Raw genomic sequence first — 19,905 nt, 5'->3', positions numbered from 1 at the left:
TTTGCAATGTTTTTTCGCTTGAATCTTGACAATTACTAATTACTCCTAGTTTTCAATTTCAGTTATTCTAACTTATTGTGATACAACTGTTTGTCATATTCCTCAGGAACCCGTTCTTCAGTCGCAGCCTACAATTTTGAAACATGTTCTGCTGGAAGTGATTTCCTCTTTTCCCACCTGCTGCAGCTTCTGAATTTAAAAAAAAAAATAATACTCAAATAAAATTTTTTTATAACATGACTGCAAGTCGGATGATAGGTCTGAAATTTGCATGAAGCTGTGACATTTACAAGTATTTCTGTGTCGGTGTAGCACTTTTATTCAAATGTAATACATAGAGAACTGGGAGTAATTGTTAAATTTCATGTAGGAAATATTTTCACAGCTGCAGTCTTTTTTGTGAAGATATAACAAAGAGCGCTTTGAATGACGAATAGATTTCACCATGGTTTTATATTTTCCAGAGGGTTAATGCAGCTGCTAATTTAAACCTGGGACTTCACTTTAAATGTGTTCTACTCTTATTCTACTTCACCTAATTTCTGATTTTAGTTTTATTCTGAACTTACTCTGGTAATTATGCTAGGTTTTTTAAAAATGTTTTTATTTATTTTTCATCTTCTGCTCTTTTCAGCTTCTACTTTGTTTTAATTTTCACGTTTATCTTCATTTCTTAATTTATCTCGTCTATTTTTTTTTTTTTTTTTTTTGCCTTTCTGCAGCAGCCAATGTCTTTTGTGCAATTTGAGGTTTATAAACAAAAAGAGAAAATGTGACTGATGTTGCTGTGACTTATGTTACATATTTTAAATAAGTTTTAAATAATTAAATTCAACTATTTCTAAATATCTAAGGGAATAATATTGAAGATATTATCCTAAATGAAGAAAATATGACTTTTTACACACTTTGGTTTGTTTTTTGTTTGAGCAATGCAAACTTTTGTACAATTTTGTGACTGATGTTACATTAGTATGAGGCCTAGTTTTAAAAAAATGCTACAAGACAATTATAACAGTTTAAAGTATCTTTGTTGATTTAATATCTTCCTTGGTAAACTAAATTTCAACAAAAAATAAAATAGTAGACATAATTTACTAAATGAAATAAAAAAAAGAGATTAACTTTGAGAACCGCTAATACGACACATGGGCACTGAGCAGCGGTCAAAATTTGCCTATAAAACTTACAAAAAATGTGTTTATTTTTTATAAAACCTATGCAAAAAAAACTACTTTTTTACCTACTATGAAAGAGTAAAATCTGACGCAATGGAATTTTTTTTACTGTGATGTCCCTAGTTTCATGGACTTTCCCAAGTCAGGATACAGGTATTATGTATTAAGTTAATTTAAAAAACAAAACGTTTTTCTTCTAGTCCCCGAATTTGGCCTTGGAGGAAAACTTTTGTTCCTTTACGTTACATGTGTGACCAATAAAAAGTGACCTACATGTTTTAAGGGGTTAAAAACTTACCAAAAGTATTAAAAAAATTGAAACATAATTATAGTAAAATCTGTGTTCATGATATTTGATGGTTTTTCCAAAAAAAAACTATGATTATGTAAAAAAATCGCGCTTACATTTATTTCACTAACAATGCTTTTTTTTTTTTAACTTCGTCTAAATGTTATCAACAGAGGCTAAAAGCTAATATAAAAATAATTTAAACTCAAAATTGATACTAGAATTGAAAATTGCAGATATTTCTTTAAAAGTCCTATATTATGTGCAAAAAAATTGTGATTTGCCAGGACCAAATTTCATGGAATTGCAACATATGGGAAATTTAATCTCAAGCATTGGTACTGCTTATTACACTCTCTAGCCAAATGTATACATGTTTTCATTGAGTTCTTGAATCTACAGACAATCGTTAAAGATTTCTAGAATCTATAATTATTTTTCAAATACTACATTAACTAATTTAAGTATACTCAGTGCTGAGGTTGGAAAAAATATTTGGTAGAAATCACCATGGGGTGTGGGGAAACTGACTAAAAGAAAAGGTTGTTTAAAATAGTTTTGCATTATTTTTACAGCAAAACAAAATTTGGGGAGGATATACAGGGGTGTATCAGTTAACAGTTTAACATCAAGGTTGGGAAGGGTGAACCCGAATAACTCGGAATCCTACAGCAATACAAGATCATAACTGCGCAGAATACAGAAATAAATGAAAAGACGCCACATTGAGTAATATTTGTTTCCAGAATGAATTTCGAAAGTTATTTGGATAAAATGGTGGTCGACGCTTCGTCCACCGATTTTCAATCCAGACCTTACATCGACGACACAGTACAATATTTGTAAATGTAAGGGCAACGCTATGTACGGAGTTAGAAAATATTCGAGCCCTGCGTTGCTACATCTTCGCCTGAGAGCAACAATACGATACCTTAGTGTTATTTCTGGGATTAGATATCTTACTGTTGCTCTGAAGCAACGACATGCAACTGAGCCATCGAGGTTAACCGTACCGTTCATAGTTTCTAAAGCACCCTCTTAATGTTCCAATTGGAAGAGTCAAATTGTTAGTAGTTTTATTATTGCAGTAGTCTTCATGTGAAACCTTAAATTTATAAAAGCAAATTTTAACTACAACTATACTGCCTATGTTCAATTTATTTTATTATGCAAATGCTACAAGACAACTGATTGAAGTACTGGAGTGATGTTACTGGTTGCCTGTAGACAAATACTATTTACATGTTTTTATTATTGCGAAGTATGAAGGAAATCTCAAAAATAAATCACTTGGCAAAGACAATTCAGGCCTTTATTATCAAACAAAGATACTACAAGAGAAAGATTTTACGATCTGCCCTATTACTTATTCCTAAGGCTTTTCTAAAGTTTGAAAGAGAACGTTTGGAGCATGACTTCATTTTTGTTTTTAATTGGCATCCTTGTTGAATTGTTTACATAATTCAACTGAATAAAAATCATTTGTAAATCGGTCTTGGTTTTTTTTTATTTTTCTATTCAAACTCTTAATTCATATGGTTTTATCAGTGTTCGGACACGTACTAGCCTGCACAATCATAACTGCAAGTTGCTTAAGCAATTTATTATGTTCCCTGCTATTTTTTTTATGTTCTCCATTCCAATGGGGCCAATGATTATTAAAAACCCATTTTTGCAACTTTTACCCGATCGAGGGCAATATTAATCATTTGCGAATACTTTACTCCATATGGGGATCTTTACTCCACTTCATACAGTGTGGCTCATGTTAGTCGAGGTAATACTTGAATAATGTTCACCTTCATTTCTTGTAAAAGGGAAAGGTAATTGGTGACAACTAGGTAACTACAAACTTGTCAAAATTGTACTTTTGAACGTTTTGTTTGAAAGACATACTTCTAAATAAATTTAGGAATAGTTTGATAGCATTTAAATCAAGCCGTCACCGTTTCTAAAAATCATGAAGAAACGTCAAGCTGTTTTGTTTTCCTCTAAGTAGTATGAAAGACAATCTTAGTTACGTAATTGCATTCAGTCCACGATATCTTGTATATTTGGCTTCAAAACGCACTGTAGAAGGCCCAATAGTGCACTCTGATGGGGGAAATTGATACTTGAATTTTACCAAATAAGTTGATCACACTGTACACAGTCAAATACGTCATCGACTGATTCTGAAGTTACTGTTTGGAGGCTCCTCACGAGTGCTTATTTGATATTTCTCGTCCAAGAACCTTAATAGGACTTTCCAGCGTCACGTGCGGGACAAAAAAACGCTAAAAAATCATTAACATTTTGTCATGTATCTTAATATTTTAATTCAACAGGGGTAAGAAAATTTTTTTAATCTTTACATTTGATACAAAGCTACCCCTGACATTAATATTTGTTAAGCAACTTTGTTATTTAAAATTTAATTTATTTGCATATGTTGCGCGCGGGACATCCTAGTCAATCTCTTGTAAATTTGCTCATGAGTTACTATTTTTTCTTTAATTTATGAATATTAAAATAAATTTTAGATTATGAGAGCAAAGGTTCCAATGTAAAAGTAACGTCTCATCTGTTAAGAAACAATAGTTAAAACAATTGGAAAAATATTTATAAGGCCATTCCACGAAAAAGTAGTCACTTGTCCTGCACGTAACTGTTCATATATCTCCTTAAAAAGTAAATTAAGTACTTACGAAATCCTTTGCTTATGGAATTACACATTCGTGTCACGTACAGGACAAAATTATAGTTTCAGTATCGGTAGTTCAGCCCGATACTGAATGCAATAAAATACATTATAAAAATCTTTGGACAATGTAAAAAAAAATAGTTTTTCGTTTATAAACTTATGTCTGGATCAAAGTTACACTAATTCTATTAAAACACATTTTAATCACTTATCATGGTTCAAAGTTACTTTAAGTAGCAAGATAACATTAAACCAGTTAATAATTTTATTTAAATAGCTTTTCTAGTTATTTCTTAATTTTAGTAATTCAACAATACTTTACAAATGTCTCTTCAGCTTTTGGCCAAGACATGAAATAACACTTAAAATGAGCAAAGCAGTAACAAAATAGAGAATTTAGGGATTAAGTTATCCTGAATGACGGATTTATTACCCCCCCCCCTTTAACTTGAAACTTGTGCTTGTTGGATTTAAGATTGATTTCGACTCAAACACCAAATGCTTAAAAAGTAAAAAAATACTCAAAACATACAAATGTATTAACCTAAACACATGCCACGATGTCAAAAAAATCAATCTTTTATTTATTAACCACAGATTAATTTTATTTCTGAAAGTAAAAATAATTTCAATAAAATTTTAACGTAGCTCCTTTTTTTTAAAAATGAAAAAAATAATGTGAATATCACATTACTCTCAATCAAATTTAAGTCTGCATTTTAGATGTAGATTGGGTAAAGTTACATCTGAAATTTACACGACTGCCTTAAACTCTGGTTTTTTACTTGACTCCCTTCCGTTCAAATAGAACTCTTTCACGAACAGGAAAATTAAACGGAAATTAAAGATTGATTCGAGGAATGTGATATAAAGATGGTAGATAAAAATAACTAAAAATTTAATTCAGATGTTATGAGTTTGACATGTATATAATATAGGCCAAGCGTTAATAGACCCAATAGTTTCTTTTCATAAGATAGTGGGGAGAAGGTATTGCTGTCCGCGTTCTCGCACGTTGCCTCAATAGTATCCAGCATAAATGAAAACCATCTTTAAAGACAATTAAAATCCATAAATTGTTTATTTTCGAACAAATACATAAATGAAAAGGGCTGAGGCTTAAAATTTTACGAAATATCAAAGTTTTAAACACCGACAGAACTTACTAAAACACAATGACGTATGCTAAAAGGCACAACATTAAAAACAATTTGAAATTGGAAATACGTAGGAAGTAGAACTTGCAAACAGGGGGGGGGGGGTATTTTATACAAAATTAAACTATCACTCTTTTCCAGTTCTGCTAGATTTTCTGGAAGTTGCAGCAGGTTTCGATTCTACATCTGTTTTTTTTGCCTTAAATCGTTTTGATGCACTCGGATCAGAAGCACTTGGCTCTAACGAATTCTGTTTTACTACTGGTGTAGTAACTCGATCTCGACCTCGTTTGCGAGGGGTGGTTGACTCCTCTGAAACCTTTTCCAACGAGTTTAGAGACCTCATCTTTTCTGATAAAGGTGGATTTCTGGTGCGAACGCGCTGCTTAACAGGTGTTGAAACTGCTTCAGCATTCACCTCAGATTGATCGCTCTCTGATGAATCAATGCCCTTTCCTTTAGAGACTTTAGTAGGGGCTGTACTTTCTTTCGAGCTTCTTGTAACAGTATCTCGACCTTTCTTTCGAGGAGTTGATTCCTCTAAAACTACTTCCAAGGAATTGGCGGACCTTATCTTCTCTGTTATAGCTGCATTTCTAGTGCGAATTCTCTGCTTATTAGGTGTTGAAACTTTTTCAGTACCAACTTCAGATTGATCACTTTCTGAAGAGTCGACTGCGACTTTCGTTTTAGCTCTAGTTCCTTTGGTAGGTAGTGTTTCTTCTTGTAAGCTTCCTGTTTTCTTCCCCGTTTTTCGAGTGTTTGAACTAGAATCCAAGCTTACATTGTTTTGATTCCTTAACCTAGTTGATGGAAGAATTGACTTAGATTCAATTTTAGATTGAAATTCGCTGGAAATTCGTCTTACCAAGCTGTCACTAGATCGTCGCCCTTGTATTGGTTTTGGAGTAGTTTTGCTGGAACTAGCGACCGGTTCTTCACTTTTGCAGCGATCATTGCGCTTTGATATCAGGCTTTCTCCTGAATTTCTCAAATTTTTAATTTTAGCTACCTTTTTATCATGGCTTGCGGCTTCATTATTTTCTATACCTGCATTTTCTTCCTTTGACACATTAGATATGATTGCAGTTTCGAGGAAAGTTCTATGCCTAGTAGGAGCTGCATCAATTTCATCGTAAGTGTAAACACAGTTTTCTGATTCTTCAACTTCGGTATTTTCATCACGTATTGGCTTCTTTGAAGTTTTAGATTCTAATGGTTTTTCTAAATTTGCCTCTGGCAAATCAAAATCTTGGTTTGAGATTAGTTTATTTTTTCCGCGTTCTTCCAAACCCTCATTTTCCAATTTGCTTATTGTTAACGACTCTGAATCTTTAGAAACTATTGTGATTTCGGTTTGTGTTGTACTTTTGTCTACTTTTGACTCATTAGAACTTGATAGATTCTCTAAAGCCAAATATTCTTCTTTAAAATTATGTTCATCGCTTTGAATCTCGTTCTGTTCCTCTACCGACTCTTCTGAAGCAGGAACGCCTTCACTCCGTATTTTTAAAGGCTTATCTACAAGATCAATGCTTTGAACATTTTTCTCCACTGCACATGCGTCTTCTGAAGTTAGTGCATTTTCACGAATTTGCTTCAAATTTGTACCAGCGTGTTTACCGCTTTGGATCTCGTGCTGATCCCTAGATTTTTCTGAAGCGAGAACGTCTTCACTAAGTACATTGATGTGTTTTTTAGCAATTCTAACGCTTTGAATACCTTCCTTCGTCACTACAGATTTCTCCTCTGAAGCTATTACGTTTTCATCAAGTACTTTAAAGTCTGTACTTGCGAACTCAACGCTTTCGATATCTTCCGGTGCAACTATAGAATTTTCCTCTGAAACAGTGTCATTAATTGATATTTTCAAATGTTTATCTACAAGCTCAACGCTTTTATTATCTTTTTTCTCGACTACACTTTCTTCTTCTGAAACATGTACGTTTTTACCTAGTACTTTCGAATGTTTTTCTACATGTTCAAAGCTCTGACTCTCTTTTTGCACCATCGTAAAGAATTTTTCAGACACAGTGTCTTTACTTGATATATTTAAATGTTTATCTGCATGCTCAAATTTTTCTTTGTCTTTCTCTACTGAGCATTTTTCTGAAGCAAGTGCGTTTTTCTCTAGTACTTCCGAATGTGCTTCTACATGTTTAATACCATGAATCTCGTCCTCCCCCGCTAAAGTTTCTTCCTCTGAAACAAGAGAGTCTTTACAAATTACTTTCAAATGTGTATCTGTAAGCTCAAGGCTGTGCCTATCTACCTTCTCTGCTGCAGAGTCTTCCTCTAAAACAGGTGTATTTTCATTAAGTGCTTTTAAATGTGTATTTAAAATATCATCGCTTTGAATTTCTTTTTCCTCCATTGTTTTATCTTCTTTCTCTACCACACGTTCTTCTGAAACAAGTACTCTCAATAGTGTACCTGCTTGTTCAACGCTTTGAATTTCGTCCTCACTCGCTATAATTTTATCCTCTGAAACTAAATCATCTTTACTTAGTACTTTCAAAGGTTCATTTTCTAGCTCAACGCTTTGAATATCTACTTTCTCAACTACAGCTTCTTCCTCTACAACAAGTGCGCTATCATTAAGTACTACTTTCAAAGGTGAAGTTGACAGCTCAAAATTTTGCATTTCGTTTTGCTCCATTGTCGATTTTTGATCTGAAGAATGGGCATTTTCATTTAAAGTCTCTGAAAATGTACCTAGCCATTCAATGCTTTTTCTCTTCTGTTCTATCGAATCATCTGAAGCGCTTCTGTTTTCACTTAATTTTAAAGGAGTACCAATAACTTCCTTGTCCGAATTTTTCAAAGAGTTTTCCTTATTTTCGAAACATAAACTGGTCTCGTCTTCCACATAATGTGCACAATCTGCGCTGTTATCAGTGTAGTTTTTGCTGTAAGTTTCATTTAATTCCGCTTTCCTGTCGAGAGAGTCAAAACTACAGCTCAACTTTATGTCGCAAACTATCGGATCCTTAACAGGTTGTGGCCAGCAATTTTCCTTTTCTTCATCCAAATCTTTGAAAGTCTCATTACACGCCATATTTGACTGAGGCAGGGCAATTTGATTAGATATTTTGTTTTCTTCATTTGATTCCATTTCATTACATTCTACTGCTGAAGCAAGCATTGATTCGTTTGTTTCAATCGATTCATGTTCTCGAAATTGACTTAAAGTTTCTTCAGATAATGCAACTACACTATCACTTTGGACACTCATGTTCGAATGCGATATAAGTATTTCAGAAGTTTGAGCTTCAGTAAAAACCTTTTCATCTTCTACTTGAGAGTCTAGAAGTACTTCCTTTAAAGAATCATTTTCAGAAGCATTCAATTTCTCTACATTCAAGTCAAATCCAACTGACGAGGTGCCACTTTCCAAAATGCTTTGAAGGAATTCATTGCGAGACGCATCTACATTCGAATTTCTTCTGTTGCTCTGGTTGTTAGTAGATCCAGATCCAGGTAGTTTTAATAAGCTGTCATTTTTATTATGTTCATTCAATTCAGCCGTTTTACTCATTTCACCTGAACTTGAAAGTAATGACGGGGAATCCAAATCACAACTTTGAGTTTCATTGATACGTATAGAAGCTTGCATTTCAGAAATATTTTCTTTACCTGTTGTATCGGATTGGATATATAAACTCTTTTCTTGCACATAAATTTGAGGTTCTTTTCTGTCACTAAGTTCAGCGTCTGCGGTAATCACGTTGCAGTCATTTTTCTTTTCAGTATTAACGTCTGTTCTCAATTCTTCAGTTTTCTCGCTCTCAACTGCTTGACTAACTTCTAGCGTACAAGCGTTTTCATCTGATTTTATATTACTTTTTTCTATTTTCGTGTCTTTTGACAATTTTTTTGAATCAATATATTGGGAAGTATTTCGCTCAAAAGTTATTTCTGTACTGCATTGTGTAAAATCTTTTTCAGAGCACATTTCATGAGATTGTTTAAAAGTGTCGTTGGAGTCCTTGATAGGATGATTAGCGTTTTTTCCATTTACATGAAGTTCAGTTTGCAAACCAGTTTTTTCGAGAATATCTTCAAATGACTGGACGTTATCTTGATCCGATTCACCAGTATCTGGGGATTTTCGAATCTCAGGAACCGTAATTTGATTCAAACTTATTTTCTTCGTTGACGACTCTCTTTCTTCAACGTCAGAAGTAAAATCGTCGTTACAAGCACCAAAATCAGATTCAAGTGAATTCATACGATTACTACATATTTCTTTATCGATATGACTTGTTGCTTCAATTCTATTTTCATCATAATGCTCAATTGACGCATTGGAAGACGGAAAAGATTCGTTATCGTGGAGTTTCTGTTCAGCTTTTATTTTTTTAGGTGATGTACTTGATTTTTGGGCTTCTCCCGTAACGTTCCTTTTTCCATCAAAACTCAAATATTGAGTTAATTCAACAACTTTTGAAGCAACGCCCTCGAGTTCGCTAACCGTAGCTTCTATTTCCCTAACTTTTGAAAACTTATCTATATCCTTATTTTCTTCACTGGTATTTTGCTGTAGTGTACTTTCGACACTTTTCGGAAGCAAAGAGTCCTTCCTAGAACTATGCTCCGAAACTTCTTCACTTTCAAAGATTGTCCCCTCACATTGACTTGAAGATTCATCTACCGAACATTTTGCGTTTTCACCGGAATGTTCTGTTGGAGTTGCAGAGGTCACATCTTTAATAGTGGAATTTAGATCTGAATTATAATCAGAGCTTATATTAACTGTTTTATTTTCCAACTCATGACTTTGATCTGGATCATCCTGAAAACTAAATAACGTTAGATACGCACGCGCTTCTTTCCCATTTTCGTGTTGAGTACTGTTACATAATTCCGAGTGCTTTTTTGGATCAACTCTATCTTCATTGTGATCTTCATCTAAAGTATGTACAGAACTTTCTGCTAAATTATCGTTTAAACACTTATCTGATTCATTTAATACTGAAGATTTTAGCACAGATTTATCGTTTAAATTGAGTGGTACATTTGATTTCCTTGTCGCGTCCAGGCTGATTTCTAGGTCTCCCGAATTGGCTGTCTTAGAATTGTTATCAATTGCATCAGAAACATAAACTGTACTAATGGAATCCTTTGAGTTCAAGTCAGTTTGAATACAGACTTCTACACTTTCTCCAAGAGATTTCACTTGACTCAAGTCAGCATTTCCACTATGAGAATTAGGGATTGGTTCCGGAGTTTTCTGCTTCGATATTTCAGATTCATGTTCAGCATTTTTTTGAACTTCTTTCAACTTTTTCAATACTTCACTTTGATTGCGCTCGAGTTCCGAGTTGCCAACTTTATAATTAGGTTCAGACCTTTCTGGATGATGCTGCTGCAAAGTTGGCACTACTGATGTCATAAATGCGGAAAAAACTTTTTCAATACCGGACTGTGGAACATCGAAGGAAATTCTTATGCCTTGAGTAGTCTTTAATACATCAATTCCTACATTAAGGTTTGCTAACGCAGTTGGTTTTTCAGCTGGTCCAAGGTCTCTCGAATATAAGATTTCATTATTCTGAACGGTTCTGCTTTCATTTGCACTGTTGAAAACTTCTGACCCATCACAAATGTTATCGGGACAAAGTTTGGTTGAGGAATCTTGGAGCCTTGGGTCCAAAACTTTCTGTTGCTCTGTAGAACCTTGCTCGCAGGTCTTAAATTCAGTTGGAGATTTACATACCCTCGTTACAGGAACTTTTCGGAAGTAATAAATATCCGACATCTTAAAATTTTTTCTGACAATGTATAAAATAGCTTCAGGGGAGCGTCCTAAAAGATTTAAAAATAAGCTTAGGTTAATCACAATTCTACATTTTCTAGTTTTTGAAATAATTAAAATAAAAGTAATATGATTATGTATGAAGCCTTTTGCAAAACTTTCATCTGAGTTTTTTTATATATACACTGCTCAAAAAAATTAGGGGAGCACATGGTTTTAACAAAATTGAGAAAAACATTATTCCGGAAACTAATTTCCAATAAAACCTCCATGTTTTCTGGGAACATGAGAATAAAACGTAAACTTCGGAAGCCAATCAGCGTTTCTGTCGTCGAAAAGCAGAAAATGGATGCAAGTGCAGAAATCGTGATTTAACAGAAGCTCATTTTTTCCCTGTCTGAGCGAAAAAACACAACCGTTCACTGTTTTTTTTCTTTATTGGAAAATGCCACGACACCGTAATTTACCGGATTCCATGGCTGACGTTTTATTGGGGGACTGGAATCCGGGTAAACACAAGGAACTGTAGCAGACGATGTCGGAGAGGCATAATTTCATGTTCGTTTCACGGTTCTAGAGGAGTAAAGTTCCCAGTCAAATATTTTCTGCTTCTTTTTTGCTGTATTGCATATTAATACACGTGTATACTTCATTTTATGCCTTTGCAAGGCTACCTCACAACGGTTTCTTCACTTTTGTGTGATTGCTCCATTGCTCCCCTAATTGTTTTGAGCAGTGTAGTTCTTTAAAGTGTCAGCATCTAAGTCTAGTAGAATTCAAGAACATATTTTAATGCTTCCGTATAAGGAATGTTAACTTCTCGCTAAAGCCTCTTTGTTCTGATAGTTCTTTTTCTTGAAATGTCCTTTCATGTAATGAACACTTACAAAATTAGGCAACAAGAAACTAAAAATTTCTTTACCTTTTACTGATTCACAATTCATTGCCTTCTAAAAACTGATTTGACTCACTATATCAAAGTGTGCATCAAAACTACGTAAATTTATTGAAATCTTGTTTTACGTTATTCAAATTCAGATTCACAAAACAGACTATTTAAAAGGTTTTTCTAAAAACTCTAATCTAGTTGAAAGTTATTAAATCTTTCGTTAAGTATGGAGACTCAAAAATTGATGCTCTAAGCTGGATTTGAGTAAGAGGAAATAAAAATTAAAACGCACAACAAAGAAAAATCTATTTTTCCCATATAAGGAAAGTAGTCAAATACTTGAAAAAAATTAGGTACAGCTCCCAAATTACCATTTTCAAAAATTAAGATTTGAAGAGTGAGTAGAAAACTTAAACTCTTGCTACATTATATTTAACCCATGGAATGGAATTTTTCCTTTTCTGTTTTGTGACATTGTCTCTGAGAAGGGTAACTTTATTTTTCGCACAGTGCTAATCCGATTTTAATGTGTAAATTCAAAACGAATAAGATAGAGAAGACATTCTTATTTGCAGTTTGAAATCACGCCTGAAGTCTTCAGGATATCTGGATCCTAGTTTGGATTATTTATAGTGGAAATTGTGAATTATGTTTACCTGAAAGTCAAAAGAACCGTCCGGGATACTTCGATTGATTCTGCTCCCTAATTCGAAAGAAGGAAGAGATTTTTAGATTAATGCAAAGGATAGAAAAATTAGAGCTTTTGGTTAAAACTTATAACTCATTAGAATTTTTCACACCACTGGTTCAACTAATTTAAAAAATGCAAGTATAACGTTTACTTTATATTCAACCTGTAACCATATTTAGTTAGGTTATGTTTGTTTGGCGAGATTTATTAGTTCAAAACGTGTTTCGTAAGAACAATTGAAACACCAGGTATGATAATTACTTTTTAAGTATTGGTGTTCTTCTGCTTCATGAACCTATTTGTAAGATAATCTAAAATCTTTTTAGTAAGTCCGAGGGCAAGAACCTACTTTGATTCGTTTTCCAGAGTATTAAAGGGAACTGGTTTTTGCTACAAAATTAAAAGGGCTGCATTGGTGAAAGATTAAGATTTAACTACTCTCGCTTGCCAGAGAATCATTGTCATACTATAAGCCACACTTCCTAAAAGTTACTGTGGAAATTTTGTATTACATTTTACTGAGAATTAAATTTCTCGAGACCATATTTGACGAGTAAAAAATTCAGTTTTAGATAAGTGAACAAGATTCTGCACGAACTAATTGAACATTTTTTTTTTTAAGTTGCTTGGTAGCACCATAGAAAGTTCATAGGCAATTGTTCCATACAAATTTAAAAAAAGGTCAGTCAATACCACCATTGATATGAGAATCCAATATATCTACAAAATATTTCATTGCGTAAAGCATTTACATGAAATTAATTTTCTAAACCCTATTGAGTTTTAAGGTTATTTTTTTTATACAAAACTAATTAAATTATTTTTTCGATAGGAGAAACCTTTGTACTTACAGCCATCTTTTTTATTGCACAAAAACATTGCCAATAGCTTATAAGTATAAAACTAATATGCACTCATTGTTAAGCTTATCATTCATTGACATTAGTAGTACCAAACAATCAAAAATATATTAGCTCAAAAGTTAAGTTTTAAGCCAAAAATTTAAGCACCTCTTATGGATTTCATAAAATGAATTCAGCGAATAACTTTTTCCTAATCAAAAAGTAACCACATAAGTTAGAATGTTATTAGAATTTTATAAGTATCTTTATAAAGTATTTATTTGGAAAATGAATCAGCTGTGCACATTGTCGTCATGAAAACGTTTTCACGAAAACTGTAGCATAAGGCTATGGTTCTAGTTACAAGGCAACTATGCGACCGTAAGTAAAACACAAGAGGATTGAAAACAAAATAACTCCTGTAAATTGTGCATTTAGGAAAGACTTCAATACATCATTAAGTTCCAAATGCGTTCAACAGAACTACCTTAGGCAGGGCTTCCCCAAACTGTGGTTCGCGGACCCCTTGTGGATCCGACATCATTAGTAGGGAGTCTGCGGCAAACTTCGAAGGAAAAAAATAACGACGTTAAATGATGTTTAAATAATGCTCATGAAAACCAGGATTCTCACCTTCAAAATATGTGCTTGTCCTTTGAGCTAGGTCTGTCATTTCAATTTTTTCGGGGGAGGAGGCGGGGGACTAACTGTGTATACTCAATGCAATAATATAAAACAAAAACCACGCTCACGTATTTGCGAAAACATGAACGTTTAAAACTGGCGGGGAGGGGGGGGGCAATCTTCCACCCTGATTTCCCTAAAAGACTGACCTGCTTTGAGCAATAGTTCCAGAAATCTTGAGATACTCGTAGAATGGAGCAAGATCATGCGTAGGTGATCAATTTGCTTTCTGCTTCGACAAAATCCCGCAGTCAGTCCTCATGACAATATACATGTTTGATAGACATGCTAAGACTGCACCTAGAAATCTACATTCCAGGATACTTACCCTCATTTTTGGTTTTGTGTGGAAAACAAAATATCAAACATTCGTTGGAGGGAAAATAGTGTTCTTTCTTTTGCTAGAAACTACGCATTCAAATCGGTATTTTCAACCCATGCAGCCACCAAAACTAAACATCGAAGTTGTGTATGCTGAGCCTGATATTAGTCTCCTGCTATTAACATTAAACCCAATAAATTAAAATTGTGCCAAGTATAAAAAAGTCAACCCCTCCAATACATCTAAGTTCGATTTTCAGTTTTAATTCCTGTGTTACCTATTGATCTGCATGTTCAATTTGCAAGTGAAGTTAAGCAACGTTAATTACCTAGTTAGTGCTGTTTTTATCTAGTGGTATTATCCTCTTATTGGTGCTGATGAATAATTATAATTAATCAACTTGAAAATAAAAGTATCTATACACTTTAATGACCGGGTACCGCACTGAATATTGGTTCATGAACGGGGTCCGCTGGCTATAAAGTTTGGGAAGAGTTGACCTTAGGGAATGTGGTGCAAAGTAAAATAGTGGAGCAAAGTGAAATTGTAAAATATTTTCAGTTTGCAGCGCGATCTATCTAGCAACATTTTAACTGTGTTATTAATCATATAATTGATTGCAGTCAAAAAACCCCTAAAGATTAAGGTATGTATCACAAGTGATTTCAAAAATAAGTTGTAATCGTGAAATGATAGTTTGTAATTAAACATTTAAAACATTCATAAATATCTACTGATAAAAAATATAGTTTTTCATTTAAAAGGGATTTCTACTATTTTATTTAGCACTACATTCCTCTTCTTAAACTCAAATCGAAGTCCTTGACTTAGCTGTACACAATTTTTTTAAAGTGATTTAAAAGGTACATATTCTGATTAGGAAAGAGGGATGGGGGGAAGGGAGTCATGACCTTCGCTTTATTACGCACGACGCTCTAGTAAACAGAACTAATAAAGGTTCTCTTGCGAGATGCTATACATCAAAGCAATGCCTAATAAAAAAAAGAATAAATCAAGTTCTTCGAAAGACCTTGAACAACTTGAGTTGCCAGTTCATGTTTCTCCAAAAACTGAAACTTTAAAATGACTTAATTTTGAAGTTTGAACTATTGAAGTTGTGGCCTTCCCACAAAAACACTTAAGAAATGATCTTTGTAATTTTTAAACTATACTTTCTTTGAAATTAAAAATATACTTTCGTTTATACATACAAATCAACATAGCGTGGTTATGCACTAACAGTTAAGGAAAAAACTAAAGTTGAAAGTACAACCTAAGTATAAAAAATTAAGTATATTAAAACCCTTTTGGTACGTTATTGCTACAATTAAACAAAGTATCCGTCAAATTTTTAATACAATACTTTTGGTCGAGACATGTTTTTCAACTTAATACTAAAATTAAATATTTTAGCTCCTGAATCAGTTTAAATCGCTCACTTGTAAATCAAGTTAGTTATTAGGAGTTGTTTAAAATTTGACTGATTAATTCTGAAGAATGATTCTTCAGAAGTTATGCATAATTTTACCTTATCATCTACTATCCATTACATATACCTCGACTCAATTTTAAAGCAAAATAATCATTTTACATTTCCGTTGAATTACAGAAAAAAACCAATCAAACGAAATACATTAGGGGGAAAAAAGGAAGACTTTATCCAATTTTAGGTTGTCCTAACAATTTATATATATGTTTTGCTCATTATGGCTAAAAGTAATAGCATAAGTCTAAGTTGAAAAGGTGTACAAAAATTATATTCATCAAGTCTGCATTTGTGTCAAGTGTCGCGAGATCTAGGGAGACTTGACCGAACACTTGAGGCATGACCCCCTTCATGAATGTAAGATGAAATCGAAAAGGCAGGTTTGATGGTGTTTTTTGTTTTAAGTAAGATACTTGAAGTGAATGTTCAAAAGATTCACTCTTAAGGTGAAGTCTTACATATTTTTGTTTTATAATCTTACTCCACATCAGCAGAAAAGCAAAAGTCTAATTCAAAACTTTATCAGCCCAGACCTAAGCAATATTTTAGTTGTTTTAATGAGTAACAAATTACGTAACAAATCATTGGGCTTAAAGATCCTTATTTGTCAAACAAAAGCAATTTATTAACCCAAAATATTATTTATTCGTTAGGTTTTTTAATTAAAACATAGTCAGGTCTTCATATTGATAATATTCGAGTTATTACTTAAATAAAATCAAAGGCCTTAAACACAATATTTTAGCTATTCATAAATAAAAATTGATTGAAAAACATCAAACCAGTCTTTGGGTCAAGTCTCCCTAGTTAGCTTGGGTCAAAGCTCCCTAGGTAACTTAAGATTAAAATATAAAACTACTGCATATCAATACGTAACTAGAAAGTCACTAAAACACATACTCTTAAAATTCATTTCCATCTAACCCTGAAATTAAAATCTAACATATACTAAAATTTTTAAGTTTTTACTTTAAAGCAGTATCATTTAACACTGAATTTCTTGAAAACATTACTGATAATTTTGAAAAGGCTTCTCAATGCAAAAAAATGTTTTTGAATTGGTCAATCAATAGGACAAATTTTCCTTAAATATCCTTTTCATGAAAAAAAAAATCCCCACTAGTCTAGTATCCCTGCGGGACAAACCTCCCTAGTTTCCCCAACTGTTGTATAACGGATCTTTTTTTTTCCTGCTATAGTCGGCCCACACTGAATTTCCATGTCTAACGTAAAAATTCACAATAGTTTAGAGAATTTTATTCAAAGTTTTATTTAAGATAGCCCGTGATTGAATTCCCATTACTTATTTTTGTCCCTTCCTTCCCTTCTTTTCGCTTACTTATTCTCACTACAAAATAAAATTCATTACCAGTTCCTAAATATGTTATTAATTTCTTGAAATTTCCTTTGCTTCTTTTTTTCAGGAAAAAAAGAAAATTATCCCAGTTGCAAATTCAAACAATGGTAATTCACAAAAATTTAAGATTACCTTTTGTAAAGCAAAGTTTTGCATAGAGCCCGATATCGACAACTGAAAATTTTAAAAACTGCGATTTGCTTAAATTTTGAATGTAATGCTTTCTTGCAACAATACTGAAAAAGACCTATTTTAAACTAAGGCATGGTGCCGTATAAACAAATTAGTATTGGCGCACATTAAAATTTCACAATGTAGGATAATTTTCAATCAATTTACACTTAACCGACCAACAAATTACGTATCAAATCTTTAGCATCATACAGTTTAATTAAAAGTATGACACAAAGCTTGAGCTTTCTTTAAATCGGCTTCGTTCCCAATTTAATGGATTGAAATATAATTTTAATTATCAAGTTAAAAGTAAGAATGTTGTCTTGAAAAAATGCAGTACTAGAAAAAATCTTGGAAACTAGGATCCCATAAAGGTTTACAATAACGACTCACCTGATGTAACATTGTCAACTAGATTTTAAAAGCAGTAGTTACTAAAAACCTTTACTGAAGACCAAGGTTCCTAGAGATTCTTACTTGAACTGCAGTTTTTACACAGCGTAGAAAATACTTATGTTTGATAGCAAACTTATACAATATAATTAATATACAGTTTGCTTTCAAGTTCAGTGTTTTGAGATAGTTGCATTTTGAAAATATTAAAGTTAATTCTCAAAGGTCTACTGATATATTACCAGTAAACAAGATGATCGTCATATCAATTATTGTTTTTAACCGTCCGAAGTAAACAAAAGTAATAAATTAAAATTTTATGACTCAAACTGGTTTTACTTTTGAAGAAATACATAATATTGCATTGAGCAAATCAACCACCTTTTTCCAATAACTTTAAATCAACTGACCCATTTTCACTACTTTCTTTTGACAAACTAGTTTCTTCACTAGTTTGTAAAATGAGGTATAAACATCGGATGATAGTGCACTACGGTGTTATTTCAAAAAGTAAAATTAATTTCTTTCAAAAGTGGGTGTGTGGGGGGGGGATTCACAATTCTAACTAGCTCTGAGAACCGGATGATTCATGTTAAAAGCGATTACAGGACAGGAGGAATCTCGTTTTCGCTAAGAGACTTCGGAGCCTTTCCAATCTCCTTGCATTCCATTTTTAAAGTTCAACGCTTAAGCTTATGTGAACCCAAAACATAAATACAAATTAAGGTGAGGAAATAAATGGGATTTGAAAGAGGCACAATTCCTTTTTGTACTAAAAAAAAGGATGCTTTACAGATAGAGTGAACATTTTAATTCAAAAATACCATGTAAAGGTTTTGGGGGAAAATGGAAACGGGGAAAGCAACGTGTTATAGTCCTTTTGTAATCAGTCGTTTTAAACTAAGGTTTAAATGTCTTATAATTGATCAGCTCAAATCTCAGTCAATTATTTGAACCTCTTAAGGACCCTGAGAAATATGTGCCCCTTTAAGTTACATCTTTATAAAGTATGAAATACAAAAAAAAAAATATTTTTCATGTTATTGACATCAACATTTTATGAGCAAAAAGGAAAATTGATACACCAATTTTCGTTTGAAAACATCGCAATTATTCAAATATTTACAGAGATATATATCAGTACAATTTTCCAAAATAATCGTAGCGTTGGATCTCTAACGCCTTACATGTCCCATCAATCAACTCGAAGTTCAAACTATTTTCACAAAGCATTCAGCACAATTTCACAAAAAAGTCACATGTTTTTCGTTGTCGCCTCATTTTTATTAATAAAACATGTAAATACTCTACCACAAAGTCGATATATCAGCGGTACTCAAACTTTCAGGCTCTGCATCTACCTTTAAACACTGATATGAGATCGCCTCCCCCCCCTTTTGTGTGATCAATAAATGTTGTACATTCGCAATTTTAAACTGACGCTGTTTAGGATCGTTGAGCTGGTTATTAAATAGAAATATCAATTTCATACACAAAATTTAATATTACTACATATTTTGAACATATTGGAACATTTGAAAAATAAGATACAAAATTAATTTTACTTAATTCAATAATTAAATAAAAACTTAATATCAATGGGTTTTACAAAATTAATGCAAAATAATGCTGTCTTTTGCATGTTTTTCAATGTTTGGTGTTAGCTGTGTCAAAACACTCCTAAAGTCACTAAATGTCAAGCCTTGCAGGATACTTTGATTTTAAGTGTGCGTTATAATGATCGAAATGAAGCCTCGCAGAGATATGTGGAAGAAAGCTGTACTAATAACTTCTTCCAAACCAACTTTTAGATGCACAGGAAAAAAATTTAACCAAAAACTGTCAATATCCATGTTTGCGAATGCCGCGTTTGGCTGAGAATCGCATTAAGTCCATAGCCCAGAAACATTGCTTAAAACATTAGCTAAAATGGCAAAATGCTGAAAATTAAGAAATGGAGCCATTTTCCTAAACTTTAACTATTAAGGTGTGGTGTTATATG

The 19,905-nt window shown here is 33.0% G+C and overlaps 1 protein-coding gene across 1 annotated transcript; it reads right to left on the bottom strand.

Moving 5' to 3' along the window:
• Positions 1-4,890: 4,890 nt before the first annotated feature.
• LOC129218989 (uncharacterized) lies at positions 4,891-10,702 on the bottom strand. The gene is made up of 3 exons (XM_054853308.1): positions 9,232-10,702; positions 6,176-9,114; positions 4,891-4,896 (listed from the first exon to the last, which is right to left on the bottom strand). Exons 1-3 carry the CDS (start codon positions 10,700-10,702, stop codon positions 4,891-4,893), a joined length of 4,416 nt encoding a protein of 1,471 aa, XP_054709283.1.
• Positions 10,703-19,905: the final 9,203 nt, after the last annotated feature.

This window comes from Uloborus diversus, chromosome 3 (genome assembly GCF_026930045.1).
Source record: "Uloborus diversus isolate 005 chromosome 3, Udiv.v.3.1, whole genome shotgun sequence".
In the NCBI taxonomy this organism is placed as follows: Eukaryota; Metazoa; Arthropoda; class Arachnida; order Araneae; family Uloboridae; genus Uloborus; species Uloborus diversus.
Note: the sequence above shows the minus strand (reverse complement) of the source record. Positions and strands in the feature narration are given on the sequence as shown.